Here is a 15285-nt window from a genome sequence, read left to right as displayed (position 1 = left end):
TATCATTTGAGTGCGGTTAGGGAGCGTTGAACGGCGACGTCTTTCTGTCACCATCTTTCGAGGATCTCATACAACTGTGGGTAATTCGGGGCTTTTCGTTCAGAGCCAGCTGGAGGATGGGCCCGTGGCAGGGTGTAAAGGGGCAGTGGTTCTCCTGAAGTGGTTTTTATAATAAATGTAGCTATGTAATCATTTGGTTAACTTGTTATTCAACCAGTGCAGAGCAGTCTTTGGCCTTAAATCCAGCTTAGTATGTTGATACGTTTCGGTTGCATAGTGCTACCAGTGAGATGACTCTCGTTTGACAGATTCAGCCATTTGGAAACTTGTTTTATGTTCAGAAACTTATTTTACGTTCAGCAGGAATGTTGGAGTATGCAGTCGTTTGAAAAAACAAAATAGGGATTTGGAGTTAGAAAAGGGAAAGAATCTGGCTGTCTTCTGGCAAGTTTTTGGTTCTGGTTATCTGCAAAGTATACACCTCTTGTCAGTATAAATAGGGAGTGCCTGTATAAACATTCCTGTTTCGCCTGTTCCACATAGTAGTTTCTTGTATCGTATTTCTTTTGACCTCGCTATCTGAAACCAATTACAGGAGATCCATTTGGGCTGCATCTATTTTCATAAGAAGCCCAGGCAGCAGTGTTTTTCTCAGAGATGAATATCAACATCAAATATGCTTCTGAGTGCTTTGTTATTTATGTTTCAGAGAGATTTTGTAGCCTTCAGCTCTCAAGAATGTGTCACGCTGTGCTGTTTATACATTGACGATATTAATGGGCGTAGATGTCATTTTTCATTTTAACTTCTCAAATGCAACAGGCTGATAGGTTAAACATTCCTGTTTTTAAAGGAAAGATACGAGTGACATCTGTTTCCTAAAAATACACATACATTTACTTTTTAAAAAACAAAGTAATAAGTTTACCATCTTTTAGTGGCAGCGTTCACTTTATTAAAATGATACAACTTTAGAAATTATTTTAAGGCATGCTTAAATTAAGTACGAGGGTTTGGAATGCAAAATAAAAGCAAGTTGTATCTCATAGTATTATCGCGAACGAATTGCAAAATCTACCACAATTTATCAACTTTAATAGGGTGAGTTATATGCAATTAATTTCATTTTTGTTCTGCTTACGTCTTAGCTATGCCAAAGCTGCACAGTAAATATTAAGAAGTAGTGTTCCCAATAAATATTTTACTAGAAGACACAGTGAGTTCTGGAAACCATATGCCCAAATTTCCTGCTTATACAGCCGTTACTTAAAACATTATAATGATTTTAATTTGCATTACTAAAATAATTTCTAATCCTCAGTTCTTTTTATTGCTTTTGTCTACATTGACTTTTTTGTATAGTTTTACTAATTTAGATAACTTAATTAAGGGAAAGTGCCTGCTAAATTTGAAACAAATGTTATTGGAACCTGGATACGATTTTGACTGCCTTAGAATCCATTCTTGCTGCGGTTAACTTGAGGTAGGACTCAACATAATTTTGATCTGCCAGAGTTATAAACATCTGTTAGTTTGTCTTCACTGAACTGTTTTTAGACCATAAGTTATTATTGAATTAGTTCACAGAAATTTATAAATGATACATGCGATGGGTGTTTACTTGAAGTGTACATGTTAAACTATGAATTTTAAAACACACTTTCAAGTTGTTGATTTGTTTTGCAAAGATTTAATAGCAGCAAATGAATTGGTAGAACTGAATGTTTTATAGTCTCATAATCTTCATTTATGAATAATGTCAGTAATAATCCATTGAAATTAACAGTGTGTTTCTGGGAAGTTGTTTACTGAGTAGCAGAATCTAAAGTTAAGCAGCACACTAGGAGGAAAAAGTACCATATGACAACTGCTGTAAGAACAAAGGCTGACAGTGATTTCTCCTTATGAGTTTTAAATCATCTATGATCTCTTGAAATTGTTTTCTGTTCTTCTTCTATCTCCTGTGTTTACAATAATCCGAACTGCCACAATAAGATCACTGAAGTATTCAGGTAGTCATCATTTATAAGACATTCTGTATTAAAAGATGAGCCTTTACTCCTTTAAAGGTATCCCAGCCAGCACATATGAATCAAAATAGTTTAAGTAGTAGAGCCTTTTATGCAAACATATCCTGTTGTGCTGCCTTGCTTTTTCATAAAGTGTGACTCTTTTTGTAGTTAGTGGTAGGAAGTCATGCATTCTTAGGCTCATTCCATGGGAGTATGCTTGCCACAGTTTGAAATTGTACTGTGTAGCTTAAATCTAAGCTGCAACATACTATAATTCTCTAATTTTCAAGTACTGTAAGTGCACGGCTTTACCAGATGCCTGCTTGCTTGTTTTAGTGCATTGACGTGAGATGACTTTGCTGCTAAGGAAGATTAGGACACTGAAGCAACTTGCACTGTGTTCCAGTTATTTGCAAGTATACGTCAGCATTATATCCTTACAATTTCTTTTCCAGATAAAGGCTGTGTAATGAATTTTCTGCGATTTTTTCTGTTTTCTTTAACTCCAGATCTCTTCTCTGGTTCTTGTAGCAGTATGACCCCGAGTGGTGAGGTTGATTTTCCCGTACAGTCTCCCATGAATTTAGGAGTGCAATAGTTCTCTCGCTTCCATTGAAGTTTCCCTTTCAGAGAGCTCTAACGATTATGAAGGCTTATAAATTCACCATAGGTCTTCTGTTCATGCATTTAATCCATGTTTTGTGCTTGAAGCACTGCAAGATGTTGGGACCAAATCCTAGCACCCCTGAAATCAACAGATATGTTTATCCCTGATCTCAGACAGAGCAGGATTGTCCTTTAGGATCTGCTGAAGAACTGTGAGTGCAGAAGAGATTATGCTATTCACACAGGAAACAGGGCATCCAGTGGTTCCTTGGTAACAAAATATTTCAAGTGCACTTTGAAATATGTTAACTCTTATTTATTTTTGGTGGAGAGAAACTAGTTCTGTGCGTCTCGTTGCTTAGGTTCGGAGGAATGTATAGTCTTTGTAAAGCTGACCTGTAATTACTTGAGAATTTGATGAAACAATATGGGGATTGTTGTGGGAATGTCTCCAAATGTTAAAAGTCTGCTCTGCAAACTTTGTACCAGAGCCTTCTATAGGGAGACGAATCAATGTTGTTAGGAGATGGTGCTAGTGCATTCAGTTTGTTTACTTTGGTTTTCTATGTCTGCCTGCCTTCTCAGAAAACTTGCTCGGAGCCAGACTGTAGCAGCCCTCTCTCTGTCTTTTCATAATTGATCAGGGGATGACTGCCTTCCCTGAGGGTTAAGACGTGGCAACTTTTTCTGTTTGCTCAGCATCTCAATGCAGTAGTTCAAACATTGTTCACACCAGCTGGCAGTGTAATGCCATATGCACATCTTGTCAAAGCAACTGTTGTCATGGATACTAGAAACTATCTTAAAAACCAGCTCATTTGAGTCTAATCAAAATTGTACCTTTCTTTATCAGCTGAGAATCTTTATTATTTTAGGGAACATTGATCAAATGGCATTTATTACAGTATATTCTGTCCACAGCATGTTTTAATAACACAGATAATAGTGTCACATATTTTAAAGCTGTAACTGCTGTTTACTGAACAGATTTTTTTAAGGGGGGTAAAAAGCAGAGTTCTCCAGGTAGTCAGTGGAAATGTTCTGAATCAAGTTTTTTTAATTTCTTAATAAATATCACTTTATAATACTTGACATTTAAAAAATAATTTTATAGGAAAAAATATTTTAAATTAGCCTTCTTTGGGTAAGTGGAATGTTTGTTTACATTTCATATGTTTAACTGTATTTTGTTGAATTGGAATGAAAACATAAAAGAAATGAAAATATTTTCTGTTTTGATTGGGATACTGTCATCCCAGAGCCTGATCTGGTTGGTTGAGTAGTAATTTCTTTGTTCTCTGATTTTCCCAAGTATGCAAATGAAAACCACTCATTTTTATTTGGCATTAAAACTGCACTTTATTTTGTCAAAGGAGAGGTTTCTCCTTGAATTGTAAGTACAAAAAGTGTTTTTAATCTTCAATGAATATCCTTATTAATTCACTTTCAAGATAATCTGATGTTGATTTGTCAAATTTAATTACAGCTTCCGGTAACACTTGAAGTCTACTTGCTTTTGCTTCAAAATTGTAATATGAAAATGCAAATTGAATGATAATTTGCAAGGGAGTGGGCATTTTAGTTGAACACTCAAAGACAAGTTCCTTGTGGAAATGAGGCTATTGATGCAGTTTATGATTTTTCCTCTTCAAGCACTTTAAACAAATTAACTTTATTTCCTGCAGGATTTCATGTACATCCATAAATTCCACTGAAGTCTTATATATGTACTTTTGATGATTTTTTTTTTTATGTTTTAAGTAAAAAACAAACTGAAGTCTGAAATCTAGCAAATACAAATCGAATAGGAGGCAATTGCATTTGTTCGATTGGACTTTTACTCAACGTTAGCAATGAGCAACTTATCTCTTTCTAGGAACCTGTGGAAATTATTTAGTTTTGGTTTGTTTTGTTTTTTCACTTTTAGGCACTCCAGGCAGCAAGGCAGCTGCTTTTACAGCAACAGACAAGTGGACTGAAATCTCCTAAGGGCAGCGATAAACAGAGACCACTGCAGGTTGGTAAAGTATCCTTGCTTTTGGAGCCTTACTCTCAGGGAAGAGCGCTGTGCTTGCGCACGCGTGAGGGGTGTGTGTGGATGCCTGTGCTCTAATGCTGTGTATGTGCATATTCACATACAGGAGGTTACAGGCTTGCATGCTGGTGCCTTCTTATTCACAGAGAAAATTCACTATAAGTTACAGGAGCCTTTTGTCTCTATAGATGCTTAAAAGGTCTAAGACTAAGTCTGAGTTCAGTAGCTATGGTATGAATTAATTCTTTATAGGCATGTTGCAAAATTGGTGTGTGACTTTTATACAAACATGGATTTAATTGTAAAAATGACTGTGTTAAGACTAAGAGTAAAACAGTATCCAGAAAAAAAAAGCAAACACTCATCGGTGCTATATCTAAGTGACAAACAGAGAAGTGTTCAGAAACTACCAACACAACTGCATGAAATTATGAAAGAGCTGCTTCTGCCATTTTAGAAAAACGTATGTCATCGAGTTTCACATTGGGATGCTGTTGGGCTTCCGACTGTGTTCAGGTGAATAGGAGTTCTATTATTGAATAACTATTCTAAATGCATTATTAGTAAAACTATATATAGTGGTTTATTCTTGAAAAAATTTATCTGGAGTCTTTTTTTGAGGTTTTAGTTCATTTATTGCTAATTCAGAGTTCCATATGAAATGGCATTCTGCCAACAAAACTGGTTCTCTCATTGTATATAGACCAAATATGTCTATTTAACTGCTGAATTACAGTCTGTTGCAGACAAAAGATGTACAGGAGAGATGATTTTATTTTGTTCAGGAAATAAAAAAGTAAAACTCCTACCATTCTCTTCCTCACACCAGTTTTTCTGGGTGAGCCTTTACCTCTTGGGACTTCCTCTGTTTTCTGATAGAATAGGGTGGTTTTATCTTTTTAGTTTTTTAGTACTTTTTTAGTTTTTGTCTTGCATAATGAAGTACCTCAGGCACCAGAATTTATCTTTTTCTCCATCAGTGAAATGTTGTGAAATTTGATCACTTGTGCAATTTTCGTATGAAACTCACATGGTCTCCTTTTCTTCGTGAAACTTCATGGAGCAATGTTGAGCACAGAAAAAAGTTCAAAATTCCACATCAGCTATCTTCAAATATACTTTCAAAGTTGTATTTATTTGCTCAGAACCAAACAAGAACTTAGGAAAATTACTGAAGAAAATGGAAAAAAAAAACCAACATGTCAAGTTGTCATCCTGCCATGCTGAAGTTGTAGTCCTGTCCAGAGATGTAGGAGTCCTGGGATCATCTCAGCTTTCCACTCTTCGCCCTTGACTTTGCTTTGCATTAAGTATCTTCTAGGCTGAAGACACACAATAAGAGTAGTCATAAAGTCAGCAACTTATGAACTACATAGTTTTTTTAAGTTTTTAGAAGTGAAATTGTTATCTTGAAGGTTTGAATCACAGAGATGATTATTTAATGAATACTACGCAAGTAGTTTATTCTGCCAGCTCCTCATTTTGAAAGATTACGTGGGCTGTACTAGGAATGCACAAGTTCCATCTAGCCCTACATCCTGTCTCTAAACTGGCCAACACTATATGCTAAGGGACGTATACAAAACAATATAGTTTCAACAATATGGCAAACAGTAGTGGTATTTTCCCAGTATATGTTTCCCAGTGAAGTTAGCTTACTTTAATCCTCCAGTGTGTAAACTGGAGCAGTTCAGGAGCTACTGACTTCTCTATTCACATTCTCCACCTGTTCACAAGCCCTCTTTTCAAAGCTGAAGAGAGGTGGGGGTGCACTATTTGTGGTAGGCATTGGTGAAAGAAGAGAAAACCATGTTTGGTGACAAAGACATATACAAAACGCAGCGGATGATGAGATGAAGAGAGGGAGCCTTTTGCTTTCCTGCTCTCAAAGCACTAACCCTGGCCTGATGCCTTTTAAATGCCATGGGATGGTGTATTGTAGGGACGTCCTGTATTACATGTTTGCCAGGAAGGGTCAATGCCTGGTGAGTCACACTTGTGAGGCAGGAAGAAGAAAATAAAGCAAATAATTTTGTTTTCAGAATTGTTACATGCTCCCTATAGCCAAGATTATTGCTCATGTTTCCAACTTTTTCTTCCATGATCAGTATGTACGCAGTGCCTCTTATTAGCCTTGGACACTTCACTTGGTTCATTTTTAAATGAGAGGAAAATGGAATTTGCTCCCAGACTTTGGTTTATGTATCAAATACTATGTAAATTCAGGTATGCACAAACTTCATTTTAATTTTCTTCTTTAGTGAAAAAGATGTATAAAGGTTTTGAAAATGAGTCCTTGGAGCTTTTCTATTTCTGTCTTTTACTGTTACTACAGAGCTGTTCATTGTTCATTATGTAGTGGAAATTCACATTTTGAGCATTGTGATGCCTGTTTGACCAAATACTGTAATGTGGGTCATAAAATTGTACATTGTTATTATTTTATTATGCCAGATTTAACGGTAACTTTAACCAAAATCTCCTACCAGTAGGAATTGCTAAATTCCTATAAGTGTATATAAGCAATTTGAGGTTTATAAGACAAAAACAGTTGTGCTTGTGTTTGTGCTTATGGAAACAGACTTCTCCCAGTATTTTAATATATGTTAATATTAGTATATTTCTAATTTCCTCTAATTTCAGAGCAATTTACTAATCTGGCAACTGGACATATGTTAGAACTGATTTATAAATCTAGTAAAAACCTAATAAAACTCTTAAAACTAGCTCACATATCTGCAGGCAAATGTGGGTGCTAGGCACACCTTGCCATTGTATCTCTCATGTGCTCCATATTTTGATGTAAACTATTCTATTGTTCCAAGTGCCAAAGAAGGAAAAAATGGTTTTAATTTTAGGGCCATCTTTGTGTATTTGATGGATACTTGGGGGAAAGTAGAGTATGGTGTTTTCATATATATTCTCTCTGTTGTTTCATAATGCTTCAAGTATTTTAGCAACTTACAGCACCTACTAGCTAATCAGCAGGTTGAAAGCTTATTGAAGAAACCTTCAAATTTGTGTCCTCAACTTTGCAAAAACAGGGTATTGGGTAAGTCGTCAAGTTCTTCTGTGCTTTACAGAGGGGATGATTTTAGACAATGGCTGGGATTTTCCTTGAAGAATTTTAGTGTCTTTTATATCCTTCTCATGAAAAACCTTTTTAAATTTACCGCTAGCTATGTGATCTATTGTAAAAGAGGAATGTTGTGTCGGCAAATATTTTTGGTTTACTGTTTAATGCAAAAGTTACCCTTACCTAGTAGTTATCGTATATTTTCAGAGAATGGAGGTTTATATTTAGATTGTGTGTTAATAGAATACCTGCAAAAATTCCAGTTCTAGATAGACGCTTATCTTGATCTGCTCTTACTTTCTGATTTACATTTTTCTGGGTTTCAGACTGCAGATGACATAACCATTAGCATGTCTTATGCAAAACAGAAGGAGAAAAACATCCCATCTGACAAGCTTGAGTACCAATTGTAGTAGTGATTTTACTTTCATGTATAGATATCCGAATAAATGTATTTGAAATATGTTTATTTATGCCATTCGTTACACTGATGCCCCAACTGAAAGGATCCAATCAGTACATACATTCATTAATGACACATTGCAGAATAGCTAAGGAGGGTTTGTGATGAGAGTTGAGGATGATGTTGACCTGCGTATGATGATATATAGCATTTATTTTCTTACTGTGCATCCTGGAAAATGTTTTGCAGTAGTAAGGTTAAGATTTTTGTGGTACTGTTTTTTATTTCAGAATATTTTTCTTTTCTGGACAAGCTGTGATTGTGGTAATCCATGGTGAAGCGAGCCAATTGCTTTCATGGATTTCACTCCCTATCACATTTCTGTAGTAGGCATAACAGGGAAAATGTCACTTTGGCTTGTAGAACCTGTAGATCATTCTCCTAAGGCAGGATATCACTGTTCTTATGGCCACTGAAGAATCTAGTGTCATCTACCCTGAGTTTTAAAACTGGCAGCTTTTTTGTTCTTGTTATATGTAGAGTCATGAGAAAGACCTGCGGTTCTTCAAGAACTGTGCAGAGCACGAGCATAAACCAAAGGTAAATACTATCAATTTGCTGCCGTTGCTGGGTGTTTATGTACATCATTGCAGTTATTTTCCTTCCAGGTAGGCAAATCTCAGTGCTTAGACTAATCTGTCCATGATACACATGCTATTGTTGGCTGCATAGCATAGTGATTTGGACAGCTAGTTGTAATTTTATTTGTTTGCTCTAAAAGCTATGAAAAGCCTAGCTATTTCTATTCCCTGTAATGTCTCTAAAGAAGTAGTTTATTTTCATGAAGTCAGACTTTGAACTATATTTCGATTAGAATAAATAGGTAATTATCTTCAATCCCGTAAATTAATGTATCTACAATGAATTGGATAGTTGTTTTTTCCTTCATGCTAGGAGATTTGTTGTTTCAACATCAGTACTAATGCGTTCTGGTATGTCAGGAAATCATGACTCCTGGAATCAAAGGGTTAAGCTCAGTGTGTACCAAGCCTGTTGTATAAATATCATGCTGCATGGAGTGTTGAGTTGTTAAGGTAAGCTTTGTTTATTTAGCATGAGCACTTCACTGAAGTGTAATCATTGGATAAAATTTGGAAAAAGTAAGTATACATCGAAGTTTAATTACTTAATGTTTATTGCATTAGTGCATAGCATCAGAAGAACCACTTTTTTTAAAGACATGCAAAATGCAAAAATTTAGTATGAAAATTTAGCATGAAAAGATATTCATAGTCTCTTTTAACCTACTCTCCTTGCTTTACTCTCTCCTAGTTTGATCATCTCCCTTTGGATCTTCATGTGGGTCTGAGTTTAAAATTCATTGCACATAATAAATAAGCAAACATATCATTAATATTGTAACTTTTAGTTACTTTTTTAAACATGCATAAGGAGCTGTTGAGAAATAAGAAATTGGGAATGTGGGGAAAAGAAGCAAGAACCACTGCTTTTAAATTATATCTTCTGACTTAACGCACGCTGACTGCAACCGTGCATGCGTAATGTCAGTAAAAAACCTCCTAGTTTAAAACCAGCAAAGAACTGTTATGGATGTAATTTAGAGGTTTCTTCGCATTACATTCAACAAAAATAGAAACAAATCTAACTGGTCTAAAAGTGTCTTTCCAAAAGCTGTGTGTTACATGCTTCTATTTATCTAATGCGTGCTGCTAAGCGTGGGAAGCAGGAGGATTTTGTACATGCTGGAAAGCACTGATTTAGAAAGATGCAAATGCCTAATATAAAGTGTAAGAGGAGAGTAGTGATAAACAGTCTTTTTCCCTCTCGAGTATAATTCTGGAGGAAATGCGTGGCCTACATATAAGCAAACATTGAGGCTTGGGGTAAATTCAATTTGGAAGATAGCTTCTGGAAAATCCTAAGTCCCATTTTCCCTTGTAAGTCTGTTAGGAGGAGCATGCAGTTATCCTCTAAGGTGCAGAAATTTGCATCAGTGATACCCACTCTAAAGACAAGGATAACCCCAAGAGATGGAGAGAAGGCAAGGAGTTATTTTTAGGTAAGGGGTGTGGGGGAGGGAAAGGAGAAATATCTGTGTTCGGGCTTTCATGATGTAGAAAACAGGAGTTCCATTTAAGGTGAAGGGTTAAATACAGTAATAAAGAAAAAAATGCTAGACATATTTCATTGATTTACAGTGGAAGTGTCTGTATAACAAACTTGCTGGGAAGTCCTTATTTATATAGGTAAAAGTCTGCTCCAAAGGCTTATGTCCTGTCTTTGACAACCTCTTTTCTTGTGAAAACCCCTATTTTGCATTGTATGCCATTTTGCTGTAAAATCTTTCAAGAATAGATACACTTTAAGCCACTTTTTACTTCCAGTATAAAAAAATACGTCTATAAAGAAAGTGGCATTAGTTAATATGGTTTCCTTTTTCATTTAAAGCAAATATCTGTCACCTTGAGGTATTATTTCTTATTGATAAAGCAGATAGTTATCATTTTTAGGTACGTAAAATATTACCACTAACCTTATATATGATCTTTGTAACATGGAAAAATGTTGACTAGCAGCTTTCTAATGGAAGTTATCACATAATGGCTTCATCTGTATCTCACTGACAGGAAAAGAAACTAGCTGGTGCAGAGATCACATCTTTATTCTGAAAATATTGTTGCAATATTATAAAATATTTTGGAGGCAGAGGAAAGAAGTATTATGCAAGTTCTGTTTATGGGTATTGAATATGCAGAATGCTAAGTAGGATTACTATGTGATCATGGATTTCAGGAGGCATTTTAATGTTAAACATATGCCTGTGCAGCAATCTGTTGTGTCACTCTGTTACTGTGACTGTCGGAAAATCATTTGTCACCTACATCTCTATCACATCTTTCCTTTTTCCCTTGCTCTCTTGTTGATTCTGGTACTTCCAGAGGACTGAGAGAAGAGGGGAGAACACACATTCCAGTTCTTCACTCAGATTCGGAAAGGCAAACCTTCAGAGAGAGTACCTAGGTCTTTTCACAGCAGCTTTTACATAGCAGACCTTCTTTCCCTCATGGTAGAATTTGCAGCCTGTGTCATACCAGGAATATTGACGTAAATAGGATTGATGGACTGGTTTTATATTCTGAACTGTAGGAGCCTCCAAGCCCTGCAGAGAACTTTATTTGCTTTGCTTGAGTATCTGGAAAGCTCTGTGCCCCTGCAAGTCCTCCTGGTGCAGCCGAGGTGCATGTTCACAATTGCTCCTCTCCAGGCTGCGTGAGTCGTTCCTCTGCAGTGGTGGGAGGTGTAGGTTTCCTTGAGCCACTTCTCCAGGCTCTTGCAACAGGTCGGATCAGCCTGATTCTCTTACCAGCTGGCTCACTGCCCAGAAAAGCTTGTGAAGAGCTGAGAGGGGATGTGTGAATGGTTCCCCACTCATTGTGCAGCTCTATTAAAGGGTCTGCTCCCAGGCAGGGCCCTAATTATGCCAGTTTAGGATCGCACCACTCAAGCAAGGCTCTCCTGATACTCTTGAATTTGAAAAACACATTAGTGTGCATTGATTTATAAATTACCAAAGTAGGAAAAGCAACTGAATAAAATATTCTGTGAATGCTCTAGATGGGTGTAGATTTTTGAAAATTACTTCTAGTTAAATTAGGATTAAGTAGAGTCTCTTTTTTCCAGAAGGTTTTTCATTTCATCAGACAATTGTAAAAATAAGGAAATTTTCTACCAGAACCAAAGTTCTATGACTAAATACTGAAGTATCTTCATTGAGCAGTAGCAAATGCACCTTTCCACATGAAAATCTAGTTTCCCTCCATAGCCATTTGAGGCATTCCTTGTGCAGATTTCTTCCCATACGTTTTTTGGAGATTGATTTTACTTTGTGAATTGGATACTTGTCTTGAAATTTTCAGATCATTAGATGAACATTTACTAGTTTGTGTGTTATTTGTCCAGTTGCTTTGCCAAGGGGGGGAACTTTTCTGGGGGTGCAGGGAGCAGGCTATTCAGGAATCTGAATGTATGCCAAGATAAACATAGGTGTTAATTTTAGTTTACCTTCACGTGGGCTGTATACATGTAAAATTGAATTAAAAAGTGTTAAAACTATCCAGATGATCATGCATAAATATTACACAGTAATGGTACAGAAAAAAGCTTGTGAGCACGTGTGCTGCTGAAAAAGCAATTGCACAGTGGAGTGGAAAAGCACATCAGCCCATCCTGTTGGGGAAGGGGGTTGTCCAACAATTGCCACTTTGATGTTCTAGGTCTTTTTATTCCTTCTTATGCTTCTAATATAATTTTCTTGAGACAGACAGATGAGGGTGTTATGAAATAGAATTAATGCTGAAAAATTTACTAAACACTACTTCAATGCTTTACTACTTGATTATGTGAAGCTTTGAAAAGCAATTGTACAATAATAATATGTACAAAGGAAACTGTATGATGTGCCAACAACATCAATATGCTTCAAGGATCTTACCGAGAACCTGAAGTATAAATGAAGAATGAGATTTTCCCCTAAGTGTTCACAATAAATCCATTTATTCAAGAAATACTCTTTCAGTCAGATAGAAAAGGCAGCCTACACAGTATTGAGGAAAACCAGTACAATAACCCAACATATCAGAAAAAAATATCAAAATCAACTCTGTATTTGTAGAAGAAGTAATTTTCAACTTGATGCAGCTGTAATTTAGTGCACAGATAGCTATGGTCTTGATGCTTAACAATAATCCAGTTTCCAAATTAAAGAAAAATACTTCCCAATATAAGATACAGTGTGGTGTGAACTCATACGCAAAGCAGTGTTTGTTTCTGTTTCAGGAACAGTTTGGGATACCATGGAAAACCTCTGTTTGAGGGTATAGTCTCTGAAGTGGAAATGATAATGCAAATTCAGAGGCGAATGGTCATTGATGTTTGCATATACAAAAAAAAAAAAAATCACTTGATTAGAAAGAGTTGAACATATACTCCAGGGGAGGAAAAAAAAATGCCTAACTACAAGCCTTCCATAACATCAGGCGACATGTATTTTACCTGTGGAAAAGAGAATAGGAGGATAGGGTTCACAAGAGGGATAGCCTGTTGTACAAGATAGATACATTTCAAGAATGTAATTTAGCAAGTAAATTCTAATAAATTTTAGGAAGTACAGCACAGTACAAGGTCACGTGTTTAAGAACTTAGAAAAATTTCTTCCTTAAGCTTATGTCCATCACTTAAAATGAAAAAGGAAGAGAGAAGCTCAGTATATTGGTCACTGTATGGCTGTGAATGACCAGTGATGTAACACAGGTTGGAAAAAAGAACATGCAATCCTAAATGAAAGCAAAAGGATGTTTCCAATAAAAATAGGGAAATATTAGTGCAATTTTTAAAAGATGTCTTTGAGACCTCATCTGGAAGAGTAGAGATATGCAATCCACCTTATTTCTGGTGCTTTATTAGTATATTAGAAATGTGCTCCCTGTAGGTTCTGGTAAAAGATTCAGCGTTCTAGTAGCGGTGCCCTGAATTTCCATGGACTGAAGTTATCTCACCGTTTTAACTATGGCTGATAGCTTAGCACATTTGCTATATACCTACAGTGAGGTTGTGTAAATTCTGTATACATTTTTATGATATACAAGTCAAAGGTTTCATTCAAACTGGATGCATAAGCTGAAAGGTTTTGATTGCTCTATGCAGTTTGGATAAAGAAGAAAACTTCAGGAAGGAAGAAATGTGTTTTATATTTCCTAAGAACAGTTTTAAGTATGGTAACACGTACCTAAGCTATTCATGAATGAACTATGGAAAAGAAAACTTTTCGCTACGCAGAGAAGAAGAGTTTCTGGAACACTGTTCTAGTAGAAGCAGTGGAAGCAAGAGCCACCTCCCACCACACTGCCTACTTAAAGATAAAGCTTGACCAGCTTCGAAAGAGACTTACATGACATGAATTGCAATAATAAAAAAAATTAAAAACTCAGAAAGTCTATTCTAGTACTGTAGTGTTGTGGGATTTTTTGTTATTGCTGTTTTTTTTAAAAAAGATAATGAATCATTGAAGCCAATAGCAAAATTCTAGGGAACAGCATAGTGTTTTCAATAAGCGCATTACACCATATCAACAGATTGATTTTAAAAGGATTTTAACGCCTTCTTAAAAATATAGCATGTCCATGAAATGCCTTAAGGAACATGACAGTTGATTATTTTTTCAAAAGTCAACTTTATTTTCTGTATATTTATGGCTTGTTTCATGAACAGAAAACACTGAAGACTAGATAATAACTGGCCTTTAGTAAAATACAGATGACATACTATATTCACAATATTTCATCTATTTAAATTCACTTTCGGTGTGTGATCGTTTTGTATATTTTCCTTCTTACTTACTAGATTACAAGAAAAGATAGTGATTTCTATGAGCATAGTCTGAGTAGCTGTAGCTTTCACATCGTTTTATATAGTCTGGATTTTTTCAAGGTCTTAGATACAAAAATGTATTGACTTCGTAATTATTAGTAAGACATAAAAGAAAGACCACTGAATTTATAAAAATAGAAATTCTTAATTGAAAGGCATTGATTCTAAAATTAATTTGCTTTTCTCGGCAATAGATACATTAAACAAGAGGCAGAATTTATTTTAAAAAAATCCCACAATTCTTTAAATATTTTGTCTTCAAAAAATACCCACTTTCATAATGTTTTAGAGTATTTATAGTGTTGAGGTGATTATCTCACAGTACCTGAAAATAAAGTGATTTAGTCTAACAGCCCACTTATGAGATCATTATTATTGCAACCATTTTAGGGCCTGGCATATAATATGACCCAGTAAGTCTCAGAGCCAAGATTAAGAGAGGGGGCTCTTTTACACATTGAGAAAAGTCATACTAATTTAGCATCTTGCAAAATAGTTTAGTCTAGGAAAATGTTTGGTTTGGGTGGGGAATACTTGTATAGAGTTCTTCGAGTCAGTATTTAATCATCATAATTTGACTGGAGTGGTACAGTTTGTATTGTAATACTCCAGTCATACCTCTAGAAACAAACAATTATGACTTTGTGTATGATTTTCTAGAATATTTGTAGTTAACGAACAGAAATGCTATGTATCAGACTTAGTC

The 15285-nt window shown here is 35.7% G+C and overlaps 1 protein-coding gene across 12 annotated transcripts in view; it reads left to right on the top strand.

Annotated features, from left to right (window-relative positions):
- Nucleotides 1-15285, top strand: part of FOXP2 (forkhead box P2) — a 202336-nt gene that overhangs the window by 66650 nt on the left and 120401 nt on the right. For all 12 annotated transcript variants that reach the window (XM_086609770.1, XM_086609773.1, XM_086609772.1 and 9 more), the window contains one exon: nucleotides 4546-4635. In XM_086609770.1, the coding sequence (XP_086465896.1) occupies nucleotides 4546-4635 (90 nt within the window). The remainder of the gene's footprint in view (nucleotides 1-4545; nucleotides 4636-15285) is intronic.

Source organism: Tauraco erythrolophus, chromosome 4 (assembly GCF_009769465.1).
Source record: "Tauraco erythrolophus isolate bTauEry1 chromosome 4, bTauEry1.pri, whole genome shotgun sequence".
Taxonomy (NCBI): Eukaryota; Metazoa; Chordata; class Aves; order Musophagiformes; family Musophagidae; genus Tauraco; species Tauraco erythrolophus.
This window is presented reverse-complemented; position numbering and strand designations above follow the sequence as displayed.